This window comes from Nipponia nippon, unplaced genomic scaffold, assembly GCF_047370975.1.
Source record: "Nipponia nippon isolate SJK-2023a ecotype South Korea unplaced genomic scaffold, ASM4737097v1 scaffold_4, whole genome shotgun sequence".
Taxonomy (NCBI): Eukaryota; Metazoa; Chordata; class Aves; order Pelecaniformes; family Threskiornithidae; genus Nipponia; species Nipponia nippon.
In genome coordinates this window covers 86,696,827-86,723,701 of record NW_028262358.1, presented here as the reverse complement: position 1 = coordinate 86,723,701, position 26,875 = coordinate 86,696,827, and the positions used below count along the sequence as shown (strand labels likewise).

The 26,875-nt window shown below is 42.3% G+C and overlaps 1 protein-coding gene and 1 long non-coding RNA gene across 2 annotated transcripts; one reads left to right on the top strand and one right to left on the bottom strand.

Moving 5' to 3' along the window:
- Positions 1 to 43: 43 nt before the first annotated feature.
- On the top strand, positions 44 to 11,249 carry CUNH6orf163 (chromosome unknown C6orf163 homolog). The gene is made up of 6 exons (XM_009475665.2): positions 44 to 2,114; positions 4,269 to 4,363; positions 5,216 to 5,323; positions 7,567 to 7,769; positions 9,145 to 9,594; positions 10,984 to 11,249. Exons 1-6 carry the CDS (start codon positions 1,967 to 1,969, stop codon positions 10,985 to 10,987), a joined length of 1,008 nt encoding a protein of 335 aa, XP_009473940.2. The 5' UTR covers positions 44 to 1,966; the 3' UTR covers positions 10,988 to 11,249.
- On the bottom strand, positions 10,239 to 20,493 carry LOC148053419 (uncharacterized). The gene is made up of 3 exons (XR_015708015.1): positions 20,144 to 20,493; positions 16,428 to 16,549; positions 10,239 to 10,763 (listed from the first exon to the last, which is right to left on the bottom strand). It is a non-coding gene; the product is annotated as an uncharacterized LOC148053419 (long non-coding RNA).
- Positions 20,494 to 26,875: the final 6,382 nt, after the last annotated feature.

Below are 26,875 nucleotides of genomic sequence, written 5' to 3'. Positions count from 1 at the left end.
ATTGCTTTGGGTTTTGTTATTGGAAGATTTTGTTATTGAAGATAAAAAAGGTAACCGATTTCCTTGAGGGACAGCAGTTCCTCTATGGGATTTCTCTGTATCTCCCTCTAAATCCTTCGCTTTGAAACTGTGGTTTTCCTCTTATCCATGTTTTATAGTTACCTGCATCCTAAATTCAGCTGGACCTTGGTTTAGCTACCTCCTTCCTGAGAAGGGAAGTGAGCTCTACCTTTGATGAAGCTATAAAACAAAAGCATTTTTACAGCCTTTAAAAGCATATTCCCCTCTGTGAGCCTAGCTGCCTCACAACAGCAAGGTCTTGGGCAAATCCGAAAGCTTGCCAGTGAGGAAACTACTTGCCTTTTGATTGGTGAAGGAATTTCCAGGTGAATTGATCGAATATTCAGAATTATCGCATGCCGTGCATATCCTGTAGAACATGTTTTGTTTGATAGGATGTGATGGATCTTTAGAATTAATTGCTCTTTTAAAAAGGGTCACACAGGATTTTAGCTCTCTTCAGTTCATTAAAATGCATGAGTCTTGTATGTTTGCATGAATTTAACTACATTATTCAAAAAACAGTGCTGCAGTAAGCATTTTAACATGTTTTTCTGCAGGCTTTTGAAATACACACTTTTATCCTTCTACCTGCAGATGATTCAAAGTGAGAAAGCCCAGTCTCTCATTTTCACAGATTTGGGGGTAATGCAGGATTTGGGTTCTCAAAATTTTGAATTCTGTTTTGTGAAGTGAACATGGATCTGGAAGTTGCTGAAGGAAAAGGAGAGGGGGGGGAGTGGAAGAGAAAGGCGTGGGACTGACCTGGGCAGGGTCTGGGGGATGTGCATGCCAGTGGCGCTTCACAGAGAAGCTGTCTGAGGTGGGGCCTCTCATCTGTCGGGTGCAGTAAAGTCCTGTTAACCAGGCTAATTTAGAACTGCCCAGGCTGAAGGAAGAGTGAGTATTTAGACTCGTCCTTACTATAAAGGAGCTTCTCCGTACTTATTTGTGGCAGCTGCTGTACAGGTAACTCAGTGCTACAAAAATTACATATCAAAAGGAGATAAAGCAGTGCAAATACAGAGGAATGTAGTAAATTAATGGGTATTATAGTATCTATACTGGCATTTGCTGTTTTAAGTACCTGATTTAGATCATAAAAACTATGTATGTATAGGGTTTAAAGGGGGAAAAAAAACCCACCCAAACAAAACCACATCGGTAACAAAATTTGTTTGCTCAACTCTGAAAGCACTGCTCCCCTCACGCATCTGGAGGATAAGCAAACAGCAGCAATACAATTTCTTTTGTTCCGCTTTTCTCAATTTCATTTTCAATATAATAATTATTCTCTACAATGGATGATAGCTGGCTTGACAGGAACTGTGAGTCAAAATGATTTCCTGGGCAGAGGCTCTTTCACATTTATGCCAGTTCCTTATTGTCTGTGCTGGCTTTCACATCTTTACCAAGAACAGCAGCAAAATGCTACGATTCAAGTATCTGAAACAGCAGCTATTGTCCTGCTCCTAAAATCTCCTTAGACTACGTGGTTTGAATAGGAATTGTTGACATTCAACAACAAAAAAACGCATTAAAAAGCCAAAGCCTGGTTTGACGCTGCTTAACTATTACCGGGGCAAGTGAGTTCTTTGTGAGCAAAGCCAGCCCTGCCTAGTGATGGTTGCTACGTAGGGAGCTGTATTAAGGCTGGAAGGGGTCACTTCATCCAGCCCGCCCTCATCATCTGCCTACGGCATGTTGCTGAGTTGTCAGCATGTGTGAATCCTTATCTGAAGGCAAACTCGGTGAAAAGTAATGATCAATGATTTTTCTCTCTTCCATCGGCTTGCATGTTTTCCGTAGCAACAATAAGTGTTTATGCCTGCAAGCAAGAGATCTATGAGGCATAGAGTTCTGCCATTTTGGTAACTGTATTACGGAGAAATACTGGAACACCACGATGATTAGGAGTCCCGATCTGGACTCCTTTATTTGTTGTGCTGTATGTTCAAAAATAATACCACCACCACCTACCAACGCTACTTTTGACCGGATTCGGGAGTATAAGCCTTTCAGAACACGGTATTACACTCACCGTGATATACTGGGTAAGTTTGTTTCTGAAATCCTTTCCTCACAATCCGAGATTTAGGAAAACTCCAAGAGCTGTTGTATCCATCTGTTCTTGACAGTCATGAAGGCATTCACATCTTGGTAAGAAACAACTGCACTTACCTTCTGAACATTAATAAATCCTGCATATTCAGAGGGGGAGCAGGATCAGCCATCCTGTGGTGCATGAAGGCATTCAGATTTGGGCATAATGAAGTGCAAAACAGAATTAGCTGTAAGACCATTAGCAAATGTTTTCTAAGGCTCAAGTAGCTTGGAAGAACTATGCTTGACTGAACATTTGCAAAGATCATCCCCTCATCCTTCAATGGGACACAGCTGGGATGTTTTATCCTGAATCCTACCTTCTTATACCTGATTCTGGCTGCTGACCTCAGATTGAGGCTCTGTAGAGCATCCTGAGGTTTGATTTTTTGGGGGGCATACCGCATCATAACCTCAACGATGAAGGAAAGCATATGGTAGCATTCATATGTTTGAGGATCTAGCAAGAATCTGAAGTATCTTCATATGCTACGCCTAATTGTCATAGAGGTTTCTGATCAGCAGTGTAAAGTTTTGTAGAAGTCATGTTGTGCATTTTAATTAATGTGCGTTGTGAAGAGGAGTGTGCTTGGTTTCTATTTCAAACAATATTCAGAGATGATCAGTGCACTGAGAGCCCCGGCAGCAGGGTGGGTGCCGTGCATGTCTCAGAACACAAGGCTTCAGCCCTGCGTCCACACACACCGTGTAAAACACGTCCAGAAGGCCAGAGACAGTCTCTTTTTAAATTGTTTTCTCTTTACTGCTTAATATAATGGACTAGGGAAAAGCTATGTGGTCAGAGCACAGCATGCTTGTTGCTAAGATTCATGCGCTGCTGGACTTCTATTTTGCTGATTTAAATCGGTTGACCCCTTTGTCCCATCCTGCTACTGTTTTCCTTGTTACTTCGCATTAGCTCCATGAGAGGACTCTGCCCACCCATGCAGAGTGGGGAAGAAGACGGGAGGGAAAGAGGGAGACTTAATCCGCCCGTGGCTGTGTGAAGGCTGGATCTCCTGTGGCTCTATTCCTTTTTCATTTTCCTTTAGAATAACTCAGGAAGATGTGACTCTTTGGCCCTGTCAACCACAGAGAATGGGATCCAAAGCAATGCCCAGGATTGGCACCGAGTAGGAAAGGCGGAGGGGGAGGATCTGAAATCCCACTGTTGAGGAGGGAGTTTTGGGTGGCAGAAAGGCATCTTTATCTACCTCCCTCGCAGTGGCGTCTCTTCTCAGCAATCCTTGGGGCTGAAGACCGGCCTTTCAAATGAGTTAGCAGGGCTACCTGTTTGCTTTCACAGCATGTCCACAGGAGGAGATGGCGATGCAAACATCTTACCTAGACCCCATCCATGTTGCTAAAGGGAGCATCCATGGCCTCGGCCCGGTGAAGCAGTGTGGCTCACCTCCATGCTGCTTTGCTCCCCCTTTCTAGAATGGATTAGCTGTGCTCCTGCAGCATTGGGGCTGCTTGGGCCCTGGACAGACACAGCAGCCCTAGAGGCAGAGCGATTTTCCTTTGTATGTGCATGCTCTGTTCCAAACACCTGAAATATTCTGCTATATCCCCCTGAGAATATTTATTGTGTGCCTGAAGAGTGGCATGAAGGAATCGGAGGGCATCTTGGGGCGAGAGACCTCACTGAAAGCCTTGAGGACTCTGAGGGCACAGGGAGCCAAAGAGGGCACCATCTCACCTGTAGCATCTAAGGGAGCAAAGCCATCCCCCGAGCTGCTGCAAGGTTCGGTCGCAGACAGAAACGGGTGAATCATTCCCAAGAAAGCTGAGGACAGACCACATAGCTTGTGCCATGTGGATGGCCATCAGGACAGGGAGTCAGGAGGGACACCCGCGATGCTCTCTTGTTGTGCAGCCTTGCCTAGAAGGTGAGAGTTGGGTTCAGCACCTTCCTATTACATTTATGGAACTGCACAAGCAATAATAATTGTGTTTTCCTATATGTGAAATGAGGGTGTGTGTCTTTTAGCCTTTTGATTTTTAATTCAGCTGCGGAGCCAAGCAAAGGGGTCAGGAGAGAGGCGCGGGTTCCTGCACTCTGGTTGTTTGCTGTGCATGATCTGCTTGTGTTGATTGCGCAGAGATTGGAGCAGACATTCAACAAGAACAACATGAACAGAAGGAGGCAGTGACACAAGAGCGCATTGAAAAAATGAAAGCAGAACTTTTGTCTCAGGTATAAATTATGCTCCTGTCACTTAAATGATGATTATTCTTTGGAATAATTGCTGTAGTGTAAAGACAGTTAATAAAGAACTTTAAGGTCACTGCTATAGAGCAGTCATTAATTTCAGCTCCTCCTTTTTTCACAGATTTGTGTGTGCACATATTTCTCCAGTTTCTGATCACAACAAAGCATACTTTGAATTCATAACAAAATTTACATCTGGTCTGAAAATGGCCTCTAAAGCACACAGAAGTTATGGGTTGTTAAAGCTGTTCCCCATAGTGCTATGTAAGATTCTGAAACTGCCCTTTTTATTCATAGAATCATAGAATCGTTAAGGTTGGAAAAGACCCTTAAGATCATTGAGTCCAACCGTTAACCTATCACTGCCAAGTCCACCACTATACCATGTCCTCGAGCACCACGTCTATCCATCCTTTAAATACCTCCAGGGATGGAGACTCAACCACTTCCCTGGGCAGCCTGTTCCAGTGCCTGACTACCCTTTTGGTGAAGAAGTTTTTCCTAATATCCAACCTAAACTTCCCCTGGTGCACCTTGAGGTCATATATGTTATATATATGTATAGTATATATGTATGTAGTATATATGTTGTATATATGCATAGTGGTTACAACAGTGGCAGCTCAGTGCTATTGTGTGGCCACATTTTAACAGGAATCACCACAATAAAATCGCCAAATGGGCCAAAATGTATTTTGCCGTCTGGTTTTAAATTTAGCTTGCTCCGATTTCTTAAATAGAAAATACAGAACTATTGATTATGTAACCTCTGCTTTATCTTAATAGGATGTTAATAGAATGCAAGCAGCTATACTTAAATAATAACTTGTTTTAAAGGCTGAAATGCACAAGGAAGATGCAGTGAATAAAGCTCTCAAAGAGGCAGCCGCTAACCACAGTGCTTTTGTACAAGACCTTAAGCAAAAACTTGGAAAGGAATTAAGGGTATGAACCGGTTTGCTTTCATTACCATGGAAATAGCTAGCATGACAGAACTATGTGTTTGACAACCAAGAATGTCATTCTATGTAAAAAAAAAAAAGGAGTTTTTTTAATGCTTCCCATAACCAGGACCTTCATTCATCTGAGATTTGAACTCTAGTGCCAGGAGAAGTACTTGTCCTGAAAGATGACTGTTTTTGTCTTTGTGCTAGATGAGATGTGAGCTTGAGCTAGCTGGATTTTTAATTCACTTTCAGCATGTTTCACATTTTTTTTTATTGAATGAAGTTTGTGGACTTTGTTGAAAATTCCTTGTCAGGCCTTGATTCAGCCAGCCACTGAACCTGATTAGGTGCATTTCTTAAGGGCAGTTAAATATGGGCTTAATTTTTAATCTGTCCTGAAGTTTCACGTCCATCAAAGCTAGAAAGGTGTTTAACTGATTTGCTGAATCTGGACTCTAAGTGGGCTGGAGGAGAAGGAAAACTGCCAGCATATGCATATTCCTAAATGAAGCACACCAACTGTAGCTTTGTATTTCTACACACTTAGCCCACACTTTATATGACTGTTTGGATATCTGAGAAAAGATTCAGAGATATACAAGGAAAAAGGAAGGCAACAGCCTTCTGGATTGGAGCCTTCCTGCTTTCTGCACCGCTTCACAGGGCTTTTTACCGCTAGAGCATCCGAGCACTCCTCAGTCAGGCATTACGCAGTCCGTCTAACACCTGTCATCCTTAGTCTTGCAGCCTCCCACCAGCGGATGAGGGGCGCACAGAGAACTGCTGGAGTGTTTTGCTTTGGAATTTGATTTTATACAAGTTTTTAAATAGCTATCTGTTTATACTGCAGGCAGTCAAAGCAATGTGCTTGGCATCTCAAGAGGAAAAGCAGGGAGGTTTACAGTGGTCGTCAGTTTCTGGCAGAGTTCATTCCATTTTATGGAGCTGTTTTCCAAGGGAGCTCTGTCTTTTGCAGTCATAGCATCTGCTGACAATAGTTGGCAGAAGCTCAGCTCCTCGTGTTTAACCATTCAATTACTGGCTATAAGCCTATTATATATCTTTGTAGACCTGAGTGCTCAGGATGTGAACATGTACCGTTTGTCCTGATAACATTGGCTCCAGTGACTAAGGACTAGGGAGCAGATACAGAATTCTACAGCTGAAACAAAAGAAGAGGCAGATATAGCTAAAGTAATTGCAAGATATTTTAGATTTAGTGGTTCGTGTTTCTTGCTGTTCATTTTAAGACGTGTGTTAACAGTGAGCTAACTGCTTACTAGCAGCTGGCTTGGAGAGGTGGTGGCAGAAAATTTACTCAGCATCTATCTAAGCAAACAGATAGTGGCAGCGAACAAAACATGTCACTGAATGAGTGACTGAGGTGGGTTTTTATGTGTAGGATAGGTCAAAGACAACTGCTTTCAGCTGATAGCCTCAGGAATGGGTATTTGCAGCAGTGCTGATACGGCTGTTCACCACTAACGGTCAAATGGTTTTAGTTAGGCTTCTTGCAGGCAGGTCCTATTATTTGTGACTCCATTTGCCAGCAGTAGACAAACAACCAGTATCCACAAAAATACACAGAATGCAGAGGTTGTACATGGGTGTGCAAGAGATTTATGGCAGACTTCATGTAACTCTCTTCATTCTCTATTAGAAAACCCGCCAAGATCTAAGCAACCCGAGCTTTCCCAATAGTGTCTTGCCGCTTCCACAGAAGATGCACTTGTCAGGGCTCTTTCAAAGAACTGTGAATGGTGGCAAAGCAGCGTAGATGACTGGGCAGTGAGTTAAGTGGGTGGGATTGCTTTACTGGATGGTCAGGTGTGCCATGGCCTATAATGGCAATAGAGGTATATTGGTATATATTGAGGTGTCTGAGATTCCAGATGTATGTATGTCCATCCAGACAACCTAACATTAGTGTTTTCATACCTTTATTTACCAGCCCGAGCAATATCTTGCTGACAAGCATACCAAGGACCGGGCTGCTTCTCCACCTCACTCTAAAACCATGTCACCGGCCATGTGAGCTTGTGAAGAAAACACATCAAGGGAACTTTTTGTGCCTTATGTAGAAAACACGGATGATGTGGAATGATGCTACAATAAGTCACTATAATTGCCTCGTAATATTTTTCTGAAGTCTGTTCTGCTGGGCTTTGCTGGGGATTGTTTAAAGACAACTGAGCAATAAGCTGTTGTCATTACTTACACCTACTTTTAACTTCTCTTAAGGAAGAGGTGAGGAAGGCAAAGGCAGAGATGCAGCAGTACATGGAGGATGAGTGGAAGAGAGAGGCTGAAGCTGCAGAGCAGCGCATGGCTCACAAACTTCAGCGCGCCCTCATGGAGTGTGCCCAGGAGAAGATGGAAGCGGTGGCCAAAGCCAGGAAACAGGAGAGGGAGGCAGCCCTGAAGGAAGCAGCCAGACAGCACAGGTGCTCTTAGTGTTTCCCCTGACTTGGCTGGCAAACATGCTGTGCTAAAGAAAATGACCGGAATTGCATCAGATGTGGGTCTTCTAGGAAAAGATCGATAGGCCCTTTAGAAAAAAACATATTTGGAAATGGCAAGTGACCAGCAAGAGCTGCAGGCTCGCTCTCTCTCGCTGACGCCCCATGTATAAATAAAACTTATTTTGTTCCTAAAAGCAAGTATCACAAAGCCAACCAAGGATCCAAAAGTTTTGCTTTTTATGGCTGATTTAGAGGCACCAGAAATAAAGATCTCAGGGGCCTATTGTGCCATTCATGGCATCTATGCAAAACTGAAAAAGAGGTGTTCATATGGAGATCTGCAGGGTGCAGGAGATTCTACCCATGTAGATTAAGCGTTGCGAATTAAACAGCTTTGATGTCAAAATAATAACACACCGCTCTCCCTTAAGAGTGGAATACATTTCATTTTTTGACAGCACAAACAACAAAATAACACTATACTCTCACATTAAAAAGATCAGTTCAGGTGTGTTCCTTGGTAAGATGCTTTTTTTTTTCTGAACAGAGTCACACTTAAGTTTTGATCCATCATTTAATACCTTAATTTTCACTATTAAAACATGCCCTTTCTGACAAAGATAAATCACATTCCACATAAACTTAGCTGGTCTCTTTAACTTCTCATGTTAGCAGAGGTCTGTGAAAATATCTCCAGCAAAATGGAGGGAGCAATAACGGAGGACAGAAATTGTTTTCTCTACATTGAAGTGTTTCGCTCAGTAACCTTCATGGATGCCTGATGCACCATTGTTTACGTGTCCCTGAGCCAACTCTGGTGAATAGCACCCATAATGTTTTGACTACATAGTATAAATTACATGTTTTATTACTGATGTGTTAGCACAAAGATGTTCTCAGTACCACTCAAACAAAATTACAGATGAATCTGTATTCTAGAAATCAGTTCTTAGAATTCACTTCAAGACAGACAGTATTTTTACTTGAGGGCAGACTTTTTCAAAGTCTATTTGAAAATCAGTGTGTACTTCAGTGCTAGCTCAAAGAGAGACCTGAATGAAGAGTGAAGTAGTAATCCTTTGTATTTTTCATTTGGAAACGAGCATCATTAAATTATTGCTGGATGTGACACATGCAGAAATACAATCTTCTCCAGCTGCCTTTCTCTGCGTCATCAGTGGCCTTCTTTTACCCGACTTTGTTTCAGAGGTCCTACATCAAGTTCTGGTTTCATGTATATTTATAGTTGAATAAGAGAGGCTTTACAACAACCTGAATAGACTTAAATTGTTTTTTAAATAATCTTTAAAAACAGGTGTTCTCTACAAATCTTTTCTTCTTTTTCTTTTTTAAATAGAAAGCACTTAAAGCAACTCAAAGAAGAAAGTATGTTAGCTGAGGAACTATATCATAAGAGTATAGAGCAATTAAACAAAGAAAAATGTCATGAGATTAATATTGCCCTGAGTATTGCACGAAAAGAGAATCAGATTGAGACTGAAAAACAGCTCAAAGAAGCAGACACCCTACATCTTGATGAGCTGGAAAAAGTGATGGTTACACTGAAAGCAGCAGAAGAACAGGTAAAGACTCTCACACAAAAACTGGAAAAGATGACAAATTGGAAGGACAGCCTGGAAACTGAAATACAAGCAACAAGACAAGCTTTTCAAAAGTATATTGATGCCACATTTCCTAACCTGTCCCCTGGACAAGCAGATTTTATTCTGCCATTCAGAAAGGCATTTGAGCAGAAGGACACCCCAGAAGAAGCAGAGGACAGTGACAAGGAAGCCACTACAAATAGGTGATGCTGAAAAATAAATTCATCTCTGTTCACTGAATTATATGAGTGTGGCTAGAACGATACAGAGAAAAATAATCACCACTATATTAAATAATGAAGTGATGAGCCATGCTTAGAAATTATGCATTAATTTTTGTTTTACAGATGCTAGGGCAGAGATTGGAACATGTAGCACTTGAGGAGCTTCCCACTGAGTCCTTCTTGAGAAGGAAAAAGTCTGATCAGAAAATCTGTCGCTTAGTTAAGCATCAGCTCTTGGACTGTGAGGACTGTTGGCTCTGCCCCTGAATACTCGGGTGTGGAGTAAGACACACAGGCTTTGAACACCCGCAGCTTGGGTTCTGAGATTTACAGGGCGGTTATTCTATGTAACAGGGTGTATGTCTATGTAGAATACTTGTAAGTGAGTGGTTACATGATCTGAAAACTCACCTGGCTTGAGAGACAGCTTTTGAGCAAAAAGTGTGTGCCAGCAGGCATGCAAAATAACTTTCCTGTGGGAGGACTCAAGTTTATCTACTCACACGTGCTTGAAGCCTGTGTGGCTTCAGGCCAGCCTCAATACATTGACTGGGTCTGAAATTCAGCTTGCCTAAACGTCTGATTTGTCTTCAGTGTGTGATAAGACTTCTCACAGCATTTGCTTAATGCTCACTAAAGCTTTGTGTCTATCTCATTTGTTACTTGTTAATCTGAAAACACTGTATAGCATCTTGAGTGTCAGCTGAGGAATGTAAAGGAGCTGGTCTTTACCGTAGGTGATAGAAAGTACAATATGGTGAAGGAAACTCTCCATAGGCATCTTGTTTAAGGGAATTTTTAAGGGAGCAATCTGTGCAGCCTTCTTTTCATCATGCTCAAAAACAACCCCAGAAAACAAAAAAGCAGAATAATCTCACAGATATCCATCACTCTGCCGAACTAAGAAGTGAAGACAAGTGAAGTCACTGGTTTCTCATAGAACAGTTTAATTCATATAAAGTACTTTGAACAGGTATTTGGCATGCTCTGGCACTATTTCTGACCTAAATGCCTGTAAAACCTTACCTCACTGAATTGTGGAAGCTCTTTCTGTGGAGAGCTGATGCTCCCTGTTCATTCCCCCTCTTACGCTCCCGATGAAAAGAATCCAAACTTCATGTTCACAGTTGTCTAATCAAATGCATAATCTGCACAGAGCCCAAGATAAAACTTGTGTTTATATCTTAAAAGTTCTTCAGCAGTCTGAAGTAGTCCATAAGCTCTATAAACCATTTTTTAAAGAAAACATTTACATGTGCATTAAGCATAAAAGTCTTTTGAAACTACACAAGTAAAATATTAAAACTAAAGTACTAGCAGCTGCATCATGAAATACCTAAAGCTGATGAATGCTCTCTGTTGGGCTAGCTGATTAAAGGCTCACCTCAGCACACACCGTGGAGCCCAGAGGCACGGCAGCAGCTGGGGGAACCCCAACAACCCAGTCAGAGGAACGAGCCCCCAGTCCAGCCCCAGGAGGGCTGGGACTGAGACCCATCACTGTGAGTCCCAGCCTGATGGACTGGGACTGAGACCCATCACCGTGAGTCAGCAGGAGAGGCCTTCTGGAGCACCTTGCAGACTGAGGGTGGATACAGCCTGGAGGTATGGGACTCCTTATGGGATGCAGGGAAGAGCATCTTGGGATTGTACGGGGATTGTACGAAGGCTTATTATGGGATGTTTAGGGAAAGAACCAAAGGTGGGGAAAGGGGGATCAAGGTGATTTGGGGAAGAAAAAGAGTGGGAAAAGAGAGGGATAAGGGGATAAAAGAGGCTGGTTACATGTAAACAGGGGCTGGTCATAGCTGACCATGCCCTGCGCCTGATCAGTGCAGTCTGTCCTGTCTTCTCATTGAACTCCACTTCTAACTTTTCCTGGGTGCAGGGCTCTATCTGTGTGCACGTGTATGCGTGGAGGTCTACCTGCCGGCAGCTGGAGTTGGACCACAGATGACAGGGGCTGTGGGCTTAGGGTGCCAGCAATTGGAGAGACTGGAGTGCATATTATGTGGGTACGTATGTCAGTGTGTAATCACTAGCAAATATCAAAGACAGGCTAGCCGACAAATAGGGTAAGAGGCATGGGAGCCAAGTGATGGGGTGGCCATGAATCTAAGGTACTGAAGAGACCAGAGCATCTGAGATTTGACTACTTGGGGGACCAGGTGGTCACAGACAGTGACTAGAGAGGCCATGAGGTTTGAGGGTTGGCTGCTGGTAAGGTTGTAAGTCTGGACCAGCTACCAGACATGCTGTTTGCATGCGTGTCTATGTAAGAGGCAACGTGAGGGGCAATTCTGCATCTTGGATGTCAGAAAGCCAAGATGATGATGAAGTGCTTCAACTCCCCTTGAACAAACAGTTCAAGTTCTCTTACAGTGATAGATAAGTAGATATTTTTGTTCTTCTCTACTGGGAAGGATATGATATGATCATCATATACTTCTGCAATGCCTTACTGTTAGTATTTGTTTCAGAAAAAAAGAAGTCTTACAGGGTTAGCCCACTTTTTATCTGGGATACAGTGGCAGTGACTGATACAGACTGTGGCTGTCTACAGGGGTAAGTGTTCTCCATGGTGGACCTTAATCCTGGGTACCTCAGTCATCCAGACAAGACCAAGGGCCCCTGTGAATGCACATTCCAGGCCCCTCACTGCCCAATATTAATTATGGTTGACTGGCAAGCTGAAAAAAAAAGGATGTTCTTCATATTCTATAAGTTTCTGCATGTCAGATACTTAACTAATGAAATCTGTGAGTACATGAGCTATTGGTAGCTAATAAAAATTGGGAGTTCAGACATACAAGCAAGCTTTTCCTTGCATGAAGCAGAGACAGCATATGTTTGTTGGCTTGATTTTGTTCCTGTTTGAGAAGGATTGCAGCATGAAAAGTAACACTACCCACTTTACTTGCACTCTGAATCAGAGAGAGTGTCAATACATGCGTTTTGACTGTTCGTCTGAATGATGCAAATAGAGAAGCTTTCAGATAACCTCTGGATGCTAGGGTGCCAGTGATGGCACATACTGATGGCAGAGTGCATGAAACAAAACCTAGAATGGGGAGCTGTAATGCTGCAATGAATAATACAGAAAGCAGGATTTCTCTTAGCCATTCAGAAGATGTCTAAAATTGCCATAAAGTACCATAGTCTCAGGAACAGTGAAACTTTCTGTCTAAGGCAATGCTATAAAAGACTGAAAAGTGGGTTGTCTAATTACTGTAGCTGAGCAGCTGACTAGTAGGGAGCTGTGGAGTACGGCTGATAAGCAGCTAATTAATAAACTAGAGACATCTTGCTCGTTAGTCCCTCAAAGGTCTGCAGAAGCGATCTGTGATGTCTTAAAAGGAGGATATGCAGATTGTGAAATCTCTGAATGCCTGGCATGGAGAAATGAAGTGTGAAAGGAACTAATGATGCTGGTAGCATTTGGAGTGTAAGTGCACGCTGTCTGTGCGTGTGAGGCAGTTAAGGAATGGCAGCGCCTCACGGGCAACAGACCGCAGAACGAATACACTCTGTTTATGCATGAATGTAGTGTACCCACACAGATATAAACCGAGTAATTGTGATTTAAGTTACTGATGTGATTTCCTTTGCTGGTCTTAATTAACAACAGTTCAGCATTACGTTTGCTGCTAGTTAAAATACAGATTGAGTAAAGGAACATGAGTGACTAATCGCAAAATGCATCAAGTGACTGGTGGGAGATGCAGATGCTGGAACAACTGGCATTAATATTGGCTGGTAGGTACAGTACATGGGTGTTTTGGGGATCTCTAGGAGAGGATTCTGCCTGGGGATGTGTTGGCAGTGACCAGAGGGAAAGACAAATCCTAGAAGGAAGAATGGGCCAAAAACAATGATAGAAACATCCTGGGGAGTGAGGAAACGTGCCGCCTCCGTTGCAGTTTACTGGGACTAGCAGTTAACACGTCACCTTAACTTTCTTTGGGCCAGTGAGTAAACCAAGAGTTAGATAAACAGCTTGACTAACAACAGCTTCCAAGTAGAAGGATAAATAAAACTGCTGTACCCCAGCTGTGACATGGCCTGCCTAAATCTTGGGTCTTCTTCTAGCTATCATCAACAGTTTGTCTTGTTCTTTATTAAAACAGTCTTTATCACTTTGTTTTGGCTTCTTCTAAGAGTATGGCTGTTCTCTTTCTTATTACTGGATCTTGCCTTTCTTTTGCATACTTGGACTTTTCCAATATACAGCTGCAGTCCTCTGTTATGCTTGTCCTAAAACTTGAGTGACTAGAGAAAAATCCTACCCATGAGCACCATATTTTTCCATTATTTTTCTCGTAAGATTACATTCTTCCTTCCTCTAATAAACTTTCCAAAAGGCACAGGCACTTTCAGTTTGCTTATATGAAAACTTCAGCCACACTATAAATGGAATATTGCTGGCCAAAGTTGAGCTCCACTTCATTCTGTCTTCTCTCACAGCTTCTTGGGAACTTATATTGCTGATGCCAGATTAATTGCAGGGCTTTGGGTACTACTGCTGCTAGCCACGAAAGGTGCAGACCCTCCCCTGTGCTGCCTGTGGCATCCCACAATGATTCCTGATTGTTGTGGGGTTTTTTTTTCCTTACCTGCCAAGTACTGCAAGTATTAGGTTTTGGAAAAGAGTAGTTTAACTCTGAGGCTAGCATCTGAGCTACTTTGACTCTATACCTAAGGTGTTAACCATCTTTGATATGTTTCTGGGCCTTCAGCCTTAAACTTCACCTTGAAGAATCTTACAATTTCATTACATCAGTAGGAATCTGACGCTGAGACACTTAGCTATTCTAGTGAGCACCTGAAGCCCTTCTGTGACATTCCCTTTAAAATACTAAATCTGTCTGTCTGCAAGAAATGCTTATTTCTGGGTCAACTGACTAGATGGTTCCATCTCATCCATAAAAGCTGTTTTCTGCTCTCCTGCTTCTAGCTGAACAACCTCACCATTCACATTTGGTGACTTTTCAGGTGCTGCATCTCATTTCTCAGTTACGAAGGACATTTCTAATAGCAATAATAATCTCTGCTTGAGTCTACCCTTTCCTATATTTTGAGGAAACTGGTTTTCTGTATACTGTTGTATTATAAACACTTCCTTTGTATATAGGAACGGAATTTGGAGACTTTTGAAATAAAGGTCATTGTAATAAAAGGAGATGAATTCTTAGAAAGGTTACCTGGACTAGAACATTTAATTGCCTCTAAACTTTTAGAGCTGACTGTCATGAGAAAATGACTGGGGAGTCGACTCTCAAAATACTGTTCGGCGGGATACACGTTCTCTTATGTTCCCAGCCTGATTTGATAAATGATCTACATAAGCTGTTGTTTACAGACGTAGCTTTAAATAGCCTTGGAAAGTGTCTCTTGAAGGTCCAAACCCTCTTCCTTTAAGGTCTAACATCTTACTTCTGACCACCAAATCCTTGCTCTTTCTGGCTTGTGACTTTCACTGGCTGCAAGGATGGAGGAATTGAGATGCCATCACTTGTTAACTAAAGTAAGCAAGCTAGAAGCTCTCCCTAACCATATTTTCTAGATTCAAAGCTTAATTCAAGGGTGTTCAACAGGTTTTCATAAAGCTTGAATTCAAACAGAAGTGTTCTTAGATGGTGCAAATAATGGGTGTGCGAGTAAACGCATTACTGCTGTGCTCATGCCCCATTCCCTTTAACCTGACTTCTAACCCAGTGTTGTGGTTTAACCTCAGCCGACAACTCAGCACCACACAGCCGCTCTCTCACTCCCCCCTGGTGGGATGGAGGAGAGAATCAGAAGAGTAAAAGTGAGAAAACTCATAGGCTGAGATAAAGACAGTTTAATAGGGAAAGCAGAAGCCGCACGTGTGAGCAAAGCAAAACAAGGAATTCATTCACTACTTCCCATCGGCAGGCAGGTGTTCAGCCATCTCCAGGAAAGCAGGGCTCCGTCACGCCTAACGGTTACTTGGGAAGACAAACGCCATCACTCTGAATGTCCCGCCTTCCCTCTTCCCCCAGCTTTATATGCTGAGCATGACGTCATATGGTATGAGATAACCCTTTGGCCAGTTGGGGTCAGCTGTCCCAGCCGTGTCCCCTCCCAACTTCTTGTGCACCCCCAGCCCACTCGCTGGTGGGGTGGGGTGGGGTGAGAAGCAGAAAAGGCTTTGACTCTGTGTAAGCACTGCTCAGCAGTAACTAAAACATCCCTGTGTTATCAACACTGTTTTCAGCAAAAATCCAAAACATAGCCCCATACTAGCTACTGTGAAGAAAATTAGCTCTATCCAAGCCAAAACCAGCACACCCAGGAGATATGGAGAGGACATGATAAGTATGTTCCTTTGTCCTGTGTGTCAGGGCAGTGAATCCTGGACAGACCACCTGGATACAAGCATGTTCTTGCTTATGAGTTCATGGTTATGAGAATGTGAGTGAAATCATTTTTATTTTAAATCCAATTTGCCCATGAAATGTCATAAACAAGAAAACAGCCCTTTGTGTTTGAGGAAGAGGAAGGTATAACACTGAAAAGGTACTGCAAATGGAAATCATAATGCTTCTTCGAGTCTTTTCATTAATTTGTTGTTAAGTAGAACCAACACAGAAGGTTTTGAGTAACTGCACTCTCAAAGCCAATGTTCTCTCAATTCTTGTTTAGCTAGATAAAAAAAGGAGCACTTTTTCTTTTGGACATCAGCTCACAGTACTTAAGACACTTTGTGGCTAAGGTTGCTTCACAATTTTTATAGTAACGCACATGGGTGCAAGATAATGAGTTAGAAATGAATCATTTATACAGCTCACCTGGTACTTCAGCAGAAAAAGTGTGAAAAATCCATAGCAGAAACTTGTGGAGGCTCTTCCCAAGTTATAGTAGGAGCTGCCATGGTTGAACATGCATGCAAGTCATCTGAAGATGGGCTGTCCTACAAAAAGGAAAGTGTAGCTTATGGCACTTATGAAGGGGATCTTTATGAAGAGTTGCTGGCAAACACTGCAGGAAAGTGTCAGAAAATATCTGAGGCCTGCAAACTTGCTAACCCAAAAGAGCCAAGGTGCACGTGTATTCAGAAAGTATGTCAAAGCACTAAACTAGGCTTGAAATATTTCCAGTGTCGGCAAGGCTAATATCTCAATGCCAGCTGGGTCAGCACTGATGCTCAAGTGTCAATATGTTCCTCAAGGTACTGCAGGGCTACAAGGCAGCACTAAATATAGGATCCTTTGGGGGTAACTCTTAGGACGGACTCTCCCCGTTTGTACAAAAGGGGGGTTTCCTCATTAAGACTGGAAAGTTACTCTGGACTTGGAGCTACATGTTGAAAACAGACTGCACCCCTTCACTTTCTGAATCGGGTCATAAAAGTGCCCTCTCCTTGCTAAACAGACATTAGCATTACCTTCAAGTAAGGCCACATTTTTCACAGAATGAAGTGTCCCATAGTAAAATTGGATTAAAGAGTTGTCCTCCCCACCCTCTTCTTTTATTCTGGCCCAACCCTTTGCTCTAGTGCTGTGAACTGGATCAGGGACCTGAGTCCTCTTTAAAAGGGGAGAGTTGAGAGTCTAGGCAACACAGATATATGTAGATCTTTTGTTATAAAACAGGACCTTTGCTCTTGATTCAATAGAGAACAAGGTAAATGCTTGCTGGCATGTTTAATGCATTATCATCAGTCATGTGGGGAATGCAGAGGAGGAGCTGGCTGCTGCTGTAATGTTTGCGTTAAGCTTCTCCTAAAGTCTTTCACCCCTGAGATGATTGACTCTGTTCTGGTTTGTGTTGGTTTGGTTGGTTTTTTTTTTAGAAAACCTGTTTCTCCACTGGAAACTAAAAGTCACATTAGTGATCACTTGTGAGCAATAGCTTGGATGAGTCTAGGTTTAAAGTTAACTACCTGAGGTGTGTTTCTTTACAGGGCAACCCTTGAATTCCACAACAAAATAAAACAAACTGTAAATGTGTTTGACTTCTGACTTTCATCTATAAATACATTTAGCCCAAACATTGCATCCTTGTGCTAATGAAGAATAACCAGAAAGCAAAGACAACAGACGCCATCACTGTGGCGAGGAAGAGGAGGCAGTTCAAGGAAATAAAAAATAGCTGCATCTCCCATCTTTCTTAATGTGTTTAATCAATATCAGAAAATAGCTGTTAAACCATTATTCTTGTAACCAGCTTAGATTAGTTACCCATTCTATTTAGGGACTGATTGAAGATAAATAGCAATTTGTCTGTGGATAATTGAGAATGGAAACTGGGTAACATTCAAGAATATATATACATTCAGTAATATCCATCTCTTGGTTTTTAAGCAGATAGTGCTCTGTACAAGACTTGCTGACCTCTCCTGGATAAAGACTCCTAAATGGTTTGGAATACTCTATTTGTTAATGAGAGAAATCTGATCTCCATCACAATCTGGACTGATCCGTTCTTTTGTTACAAATCATGTTAGGTGAAACTGATTGCTGTAGTCAAGAGCAGAAACTTCCCATGCCATCTCACAAACCATGTGAAAGAAACTGCGTTTCAAAGCATGACTCGAATAAGGCTGTAATACTCGCTTCAGTTCAGTAAGTGAAAGCTTGGAATTACTAACGTTACTGCCAAGGAAAAGTTCAAATGCTTTTAATTCTGCTGCCAAAAGGGGCTGTATTGGCAGGGTACTGGAGAGTTGCTGGCTGACTTTGCTGGAAACCTTGCAATGTTACAGAAACCACCAGCCACCCAGTCTGCTGCGTATGGGACATGAACTGTAATTCACTGACATTATTACTGGTCAATTAGAGATGCACCCATGTGACTGAGACCTTGATCTGTGCCTATGCTGCGCAAGCTGACACATGCTTTTGCAGGCTTGCCAGTTCTGAACCGAGATCTGTAGGGACCATCCTCTGCAGGGCTTTCACCGAGGACAATGAGGAGTTGGATTCTTTTCATAGGATGACGCGGGACCACTATGATCTCGCCAGAGGATTCTTGGGAAGCTGCCAAAAAGACAGCAAATTTTTCTTTTATTCCATTCAGAAGGAAAATATCCTGGGATTCTCTACGCACACCAGCAGAGCTCTTTCAGTACGTGCCCCCAGTCTTTGTAGCTTTAAATCCAAGGTGAAGATGTCGGGACATGCACTGTTCAAAGACCCTCCTGCACAAAAAGCTTCTAATACTGTAAAAGCCTGAAAGCCTTAGCTTCATTCGTTCCTGTGCTTGGTCCTGTCTAAGCAGCAATATGTTGAGTGACTTGGAGTGGGTCTTGAAAGCCTGGCAGTGGAAGAGGACATTCATGGTGTTGAAAGGCTGCTTGAAAGAACTGAGCTCATTTGGAATTGAATAATACGGGTTCAACTCTATAAGCCCTACAAGTCTCTAAACTCCCTGCTGCTTGCCTTTTTTTTTTTCTTTACTAAAATTATTTTTCCTTTGAGAATACTAAAAATGCATATCTTTCTTTTGCTCTAGTTAAAAAAGTGACTTTCGGATACTGTAATCCTGAGGATAAAATCAGCATACATCTTATTTTAATTGCCTTGCAGCCTTACTTAGGACAAAAAGATCTGTGCTTCTGCAATTTACTGATCTGTTCTCACCCAAATGCTGGCACAGGAAGCAGACTGGAAAACCTGAGAGGTGCGTTATTGTCTAAAGCCCAGGGGAACAGCAAGAACCATTACGACTCCACAGGGAGAATGGCAGCTGGTGTTAGGTGGTGGCTTTTTCTTGATTCTCCATATGTTCCTGTCAGGCCTCTTTCCTCTTGGACACAAAATGTTTTAGTAAATCCAATTTATGGCATTAAGGAGTGTCTGAGTTCAAACATGCTGTGCGGATTTGTCACTGTGAGCAAGGCTCCCAGCACTGCTGCAGATCTCCATCCACCGTTCCTGGCACTAATGCTCTTACAGACCTTCTAGTGAATTGTCTTTTAAAAGTTGGAACTGTTAAATTAATTGGTTTTCCTGTAAAAAGTCTTGCAGGCATGATACTGACCATAAGAAAAGTGCTGGAAAAGCTGGATGTCGGCTGCTGTCAGTGTGACTTTTTACTGAGGCTGGCGAAACTCTTCACCTCTCCCCTTTCCTTGCAAGCTAACTTAATGAATCTGACGTGTGTGGATCAGAGAAGCGGTGAGTCTGCTGAGACTGTCAAAAGGATTGACAACAGTCTAAGAACCATCTTCTTGAATGTATGCTGGAGGCAGGAACTTCTTGAATAATATTTTGCAGCAGTTTCTTTCTCCCTCCCCCAGAAGTGACTGTCGTGCGGTGTCACTGTATGTGCACACACAGTATGTATGCAGAGGGGAGGCACCACAACATTTTTTTTAAAGTATTTCAATGGTTTTGACTAATCTACTGGAGTTGGAGTCAAGGAAACCAGAACCAGCACATAAATCTCTGAAAGCTGGCAAACTAGCATCTTTAAGGAACTACAATACGCGTATACAGTCATCTCTTAGCTTTGTTTCCTCACGTGCATACCCCACGCTGTATGCATAGCCCATTTTTCTTACCTGTTGTATTTTCTTTTTCTCTTCTTGGCTCCAGATGGTCGAAATGTTCATTCTGCTACTGTCAGTACAGATAAGTGGGAAACATCTTTCCTTTAGCTGCAGGCCTCTAGTTAGCCCCAAGTCTTCCATGGGACGTGGAAACAGCTTTTTCCTTCACATGCTGGTCAGAAGCCCCTTCTGCAGCTCATTGCAAGGCTGCTCTGAGGTACAAGGGTAGGGAATTTCTTACAAGCAAAGTAGTCCGATGACTGCCTCACCCCACAGATAACCACAGATGTGGGTGCTAGGAATATCTGTCTTCATTAGAGGTAGGAGATGCAATGCAGGAACAAAGCAAGAGGCTATTTCATGCCCGCCCTGAGCACAATAACATTCCAGTCTGGTATTGTGTAAATGTTTGATCTGCTGCTCATGTTTTAAGGTGTGGCTTGGGTAGGTTCTACTTGATTGGGACATAAACAGGTTTACTGCCAGATATGCCCGTTGACATGTAGATATTAAGTCAAGCTTTTAGGGAAGTTTTATATTCTGGGTGTTTTTCAGGCACTTCTAGAAGAAGCCTGATATAGAGAGGATATAGATCTTAGCAGGCTGTAAACTTATGTACTTTCTGTTGACATTCTGTATTTATTTACCCAGTTAGATGTCCATTATCTAGAATGCTGTGAAGCCTCCAGCGTAGAGCAAGAGGTCAGAGAAATGACCAGCGGTCTTTCAGCAAAACATCCTTCCAGAGTTTCACAGCTACTTTTGAGAGCCGTTTGTGCGTTCAGGGTTGTCCACAAAGCTTAGAAATAAGCTTTAATGCCAGTGTGGGCTTCCTTCAAAAACTAAGAGGAAGAGGATAGTTTTCAGTGTGAAGTAAAAGGGGATATCCTTTTGCAGAGCAGTAGAGCTGGCTGGAGGAGTTCTGAAGTAAAGTTCTGAAGTAAAGAATTGTGTCAAGTGCAGCTACCAGGCTTGGAACTGGTATGAAAATCCTTGCTTTGCTCAAAGTGTCCATTTTTATGAATCTGTAAGTTACTGCTTTCATAGTGTAGGTCAAAGCTCAGTCCTGAGTTCTGTCTTTGTGAAATACACTCATGTCAATACTTAACGTGTGTCGTCTTTTAAACCTCAGCCTAGAGGCCACTTACATTTTAAATTAATTTTATCCCTAATTGAACTTCAAAAAGAGGTTGTGAAACCTGAAGTTTCACAGTTATGTTTAAGTCCTAAATTGTCTTTAGATTATAGCTTCCAGTGAAGCTGCAGGTAAAATCTCTGGAAGGTCTCAGCCTGGTGTGTGCAAGCTTAAAGACAGCTAATGTGATGTGTCTTTTTTTAACAGAAATCACTCAGTCCTCCAAACACTATCAAACAAGATGTTTACAATCAGATTAAGTTGATAATTGAGAGACTAAAGGAACTATACTCACTTAAGAATAGAGAAACTACATGAAATTGAGCTGGGAGCAGCATTTCAAGATCACCACTTCTTAAACATCAGCAATATAGTGACACACAAGCAGAGAGAATTAAATGAAGTTCAAAAAGATGAACAAAGCCAGGCTAGAGATAAAGCCCATAGAAAACGAACTAAAGCCACAGAAGAAAAGCAAAACAAGAACTTCCTTGTCTGTCCTACAAAGCTGATCATACTCAGATGATCACCCAGATGACCCAGCTTATCTATTTCTAAGAACAATTATCCTTTGTCGGTTACTGGGGGGCTTAAGATTGAAATAACATGAAGTTGCACATGTATTAAGCTAGAAACTAACCATGAAGAACAGTATAAAGAAACTTGGTTGGCCAGAAAGCATTATGCTTTATAGTTAGCTGATTCAAAATTTGTTTCAGTGAGATAATCCTGTTCAGTTTTGAAATGGAACAACACGAGGGTTCAGCTAGTCAAAAAAAAATCAGATTGTAACAGAAACTATCATGAGGCTTTTTTTTGTACATAAATATTGTGTTTAAGGGTGTTTGTTTTAGCTCAAAAGACCACCTGACAACAAATCTAAATTGTCTTCTAAAGCAGAGCCTAATATTCCATAGTAGAGGAAAAAGATCAAACTCAGATCTTCAGAGATTTTAGTGGATATAATACCTCTTCTCTCACATGTAGAAAGCCCACAATTTGCAACACTGGTGTGGGATACTCATCTAGGTAGGTGAAAGTCCTTATGCCACCCTCAGAGTGGGATGTAAGTAGCGGTTTCAAGAGTCACAAGACTTGCAAAAGCTTTCAAAACTTCTTACAAGACATGCCTTTGATTCAAAGCAAAACTATCTTTTTCAAATGTTTGTGTGTGCCAAGGAACAGTACTCCTGTCCTTGCTTCAGCAAGATGGATGTAATGACCATCTCTAAGTCCTTTTCAGTCACATTGTACGTCTAGGATTAAATGGTTACTTCTACGTCACATGGTTTCTGTACTTGTGACTTTACAAATTGGTTTTCTGTCTCCTCAGGATATTTTCTATCTAAATATTGTTTTCATTTCTATTATCAAGATTAGCTGACATGCCAGACTGAAAAAACAGTCACAGCTGGCCAGTGCTGCATATCTGTAGAAAAGTCATAGAATTCATTTTTAAAGTAAAAGGTAAGAAATGTTAATTCAGCAATCCTTCTGGTTTTCTAAGAGTTACCAGGCATCCCATGACGTTAAAATGCTACTTTTTTCCAGTCCTTAGTGCTGCTTTTGAAGATCGCTACAAACAGGCACAGCTCTCTAAAGAGTTACTTTGCCAAGTATTCAGCACAAACCGACAGGATCTTAAGCCTTAATAGCTGCTCTAGGGGAGAGAAGCTGCACTGGGAATAGAATTGCTTTTGGGCAACAAAATTCAGAATTTTGGAGAAGGATTTGCAGATTTGTACTTAACTGCAAGGGTATCCGTTTGGTTCCCAGCTCATTTCTTGACGTGAGGAAAACACTGCAGGAAGGGCTCTGGCGTAGCGTAGAGGATAATTCTCTTGCCCTCCCTGTCTGATTCACTGAGCATTCCCTTCCTTTCTGACAGATGAATGAAAAGCATCTTTGTACATCAGTGAGAAGTCTGTAGCTGGATAAAAGTGAGCTGAGTGAGAAGTTAATTTACAAACTGTGGAATAATCATGCTCCCATTATTAATGCATTTTTTTCTTCTCCACTAACAGAGTCAGAGCCATAGCAGCATATTTCCTATGAGAATCTTTCCTTTATCTGCATGCTGGATAGTTGCATTTCCATAACTTTGGAAGAAGTTCCTATAACCTGAACTGAGAAGAAAGTCCTTGGTCCTGGATCTCCTGATGGATCCCATCAGTGTGGGGTGCTGCCCAGCGGTAGTTTCTTATACTTGTTCAGCTTGAGGGAAAATTACAGCATCACTTTTTTTTTTTTTTTTTTTTTTTGCTTTTGCATACTGTTGAGATTTGGGGCTGTTGCAATGACTCATCTTAGCATTGCACAAGAAGGTGGTCTCCTGTTAAAAGAATATTAGTGTTTCTGAATTATTATCATCTGTACAAACAAAAGGACTAGTTAATATCTAGCTAACCCATGAAATAGCAATGCGTGCTTCCAGCCAAACTGCAGCTCCTTCGAAACATCACTCAGCAGGAATATATGGCAACTACTTAATCTGTATCAAGTAGTATATGATAAGTCCTGGGTCTAATTGTCAGTGGATTTTTTTAGAGGGATGATTAATAAAAAAAGCTCTTGATCCGTGTTATTTTTATTAATGCCTTTGGCTGAAGTGTTAATGTAAAGTGTTAATATTGTTTAGGAGCCTTAGGTAGTGATTCATCTGAATACAGCTGAATAATGCATCTTTTGCAGGAGTTTCCAGTTGAGGCACTCGATGATGGTATGTCTGGAATCCCTCCGCTCCCTCTGTACAGCGAATGCCAGAGCTCTCAAGGTTTGAAGGACAAATAATTTTGCTCCGCACCCTTTTCTGAAACCTGGCAAATACAGTGCATCCATTGTCCTTGCTAAGGGATCCAGGCTAATAACAGTGCATTTGTTAACTGGGTTTCTACACTTCTGGGTTTTTTTCCAGAAATGCTCAAATGAAGGGTAAGCCTTTTGTGCCATGTTATCTGTGAATGAATGTTTTGATTTCTAAGTTAAAAGCCAAATTGGACTTCTTTGTCCAGTAAAATCGTGCTGCCTTGGCGACACTTTCATCCTGGGGACAACTGTCAGCTCCCCTGATCTGAGTCCCCTGTACGAGTAAGTCTAAGCTCCCTGCTAGGTACCCTCATATTGTAGTGGAAGTCTGATATATAGTGGCAATTAGGAGGAGACACAGAGCTAACAAACCCAGACATCCCGTCTTTGCTGCAGCAAAATGATGGAGCTGGGAGAAGAAAACAGAAGAGCAGTCCAACATTCCTTTACCGTATTCTAAAAAGGAGGCTCAAACCCTTAACGATACCTTAAATAATTGCTACAGATGTCATCTGGGATTCCCTTACATGTGCACCATTAGTCTGCACTGTGTCTCAATAAGCCTGAACTGGATGTATACCTACCACTTATATAGCTTTCCAGGAGAGTCCTGGAAACTTAAAATAGTACTGCACACTCTTGTGTGAATGTGTCCTTAAAGCTGAGCCAGTCAGCACTGTTGGCCAGGCACCACGCGGTGCTCCAAGCAAGGCAGCACAAGCACAGAGGCCTCCAATTCCTGATGTGCAGGCTTGAGGAGGAAGAAAGAATAAAAATTCTTGCACCAAAACATTCTCACCTTCAAAACTCAGTTTTATTATGAACTAACAGACAATATGAAGAAGGCGGCATGACATGCCTGCCCTCACAATGTAGATTTCTGACTGTGAGACTTCTGTGTGACTCTTTGAAAATAATAAAAGCCAGACAGATTGAGTGTATTTCCCTCTTGGAAGAGACATGCTTTTCATTCTTGTGTGAATTCAGGCTTTCCTTGCACTGCTCCTTTGAAAGAACCAAGTGTAATCAAATGTACATTAGTTTCTTCCTCAAGGTGCAAGGTAGTTTCAGGACTCTGAAATGTAGCGAACAAAAACCTGCATCGCACAGCTTATGTTTTAACTTCAGAGATGACAGAAAGGGACAGTAATTCAGCTTCTGCTTGGATCCCGCATTGTCAGCTGTAAATCCCTGCACTTCTGTGTATCATCTTCAAAGAGCTTTAACTGGTGCCTTGCATTGGTTATGACAGCAGGAGACCTGCAGGCCAGAGGGCTGGTGCTCGCTCACTAGCAGGCCACCCAGTCAGAGGAGACCTGAGGACAGAGAGAGGCTAGCTGAGCTGGAAGGTCAGCTTGCTTAGCATCTCTTTCAGATGAGCGATGAGTGAGAATGACTGGAGGATCAGTCATTGCAGGATCCCTTGTGAATGTGACGGTGTCAGTGGAGCTCAGACAGACTCTTCCTCAGCCTAGCCTCTCCCCTGGGCACAGGGCAATGGGTGACGCTTCATAAGGCAACGCTTCCTGCCGTCCTGGCAGTCGTGTCTTCTGGGGTGCAAGCTCTCCATTTGCCTAATGTGACTGCCAAATGCTCAAGCTGTGCCCTAAATTCACCTGCTGAGTCACGTAGCTGGTTCCAGAATCACAGAACGCTTTGGGATGGAAGGGACCTTCAAAGGTCATCTAGTCCAACCCCCCTGCAATGGGCAGGGACATCTCCAACTAGATCAGGTTGCTCAGAGCCCCATCCAGCCTGGCCTTGAATGTTTCCAAGGGTGGGGCAAAGGTTGTTTCCCCTTCAGCTCTGCGGTGTAAGAGCACCCAGCTGCAACTTTGTCCCCACACTGGCAAAATGAGGGGATGTGCTCAGGCTTGAGCAACCTATCGCATAAATCCTGTCTTCTGGATATAGCTGGAGAAGAGGTGACTTCCTAAATGTGATAGCCAGCCCGATGTGATAGCAGACTCATCAAGTAGGTGATATGCTTTCCCTTGAAGAAAGCACTAGGGTGTCAACCTTTATAGCAATTTGAAAACTACTATGTTGTTTTTAATGGCTCTTCAAACTAATGGGTAAAATCCTTCTATCACAAAGCCAAGAATCTTTTTACTGTGTATCACTATCAGTCAATGGCTCAGACAGACCGCGAGGGGGAAGAGTTTATCTGTCTTTCAGGTTACGATGAGGCAGTCTCTGAGCAGCTGGATGTTGAGAATTTTTGAGGAGGGAATAAGAAGGGTCTTTCATTCTGGTTACAAGAACACTGGATAAGCCAGGCCTCCATTTCCAGGAATTATGTTTAAAACTTAATATTAATTCTAGAGGAGAAATCCAACTGCTTTGATCATGAAAAGCGTTCTGCAACCTAAAGTCTTCAGGAGCTTACCAACAAGTTAAATTAATTTTTGTGGTCTAATACAGACTGCAAACCTTCCCTGAAACCACAGTTTTCTTTAGAAAATATATAATTGACTGTCCTTCTCTTTCTTTCTTCCCTTTTTCCTTCCTTCCTTCCTTCCTTCCTTCCTTCCTCCCTTCTTTCCTTCCTTCCTTCCTTCCTTCCTTCCTTCCTTCCTTCCTTCCTTCCTTCCTTCCTTCCTTCCTTCCTCCCTTCTTTCCTTCCTTCCTTCCTTCCTTCCTTCCTTCCTTCCTTCCTTCCTTCCTTCCTTCCTTCCTTCCTTCCTTCCTTCCTTCCTTCCTTTCTCTAGTAAGAATACTGCTGGCAGTTTGTAACTTTTTAATTCCAGTACTATCTGAAATACAGGTTAATACTACTGAAATGCTTAAAACAATAAAACAAT

Coding starts and splice junctions, on each gene's coding strand:
- CUNH6orf163 (XM_009475665.2), top strand. CDS start 1,967: ATGATTAGGAGTCCCGATCTGGACTCCTTTATTTGTTGTGCTGTATGT. Junction 2,115..4,268: donor CACTCACCGTGATATACTGG/GTAAGTTTGTTT, acceptor TTGATTGCGCAG/AGATTGGAGCAGACATTCAA. Junction 4,364..5,215: donor AAGCAGAACTTTTGTCTCAG/GTATAAATTATG, acceptor CTTGTTTTAAAG/GCTGAAATGCACAAGGAAGA.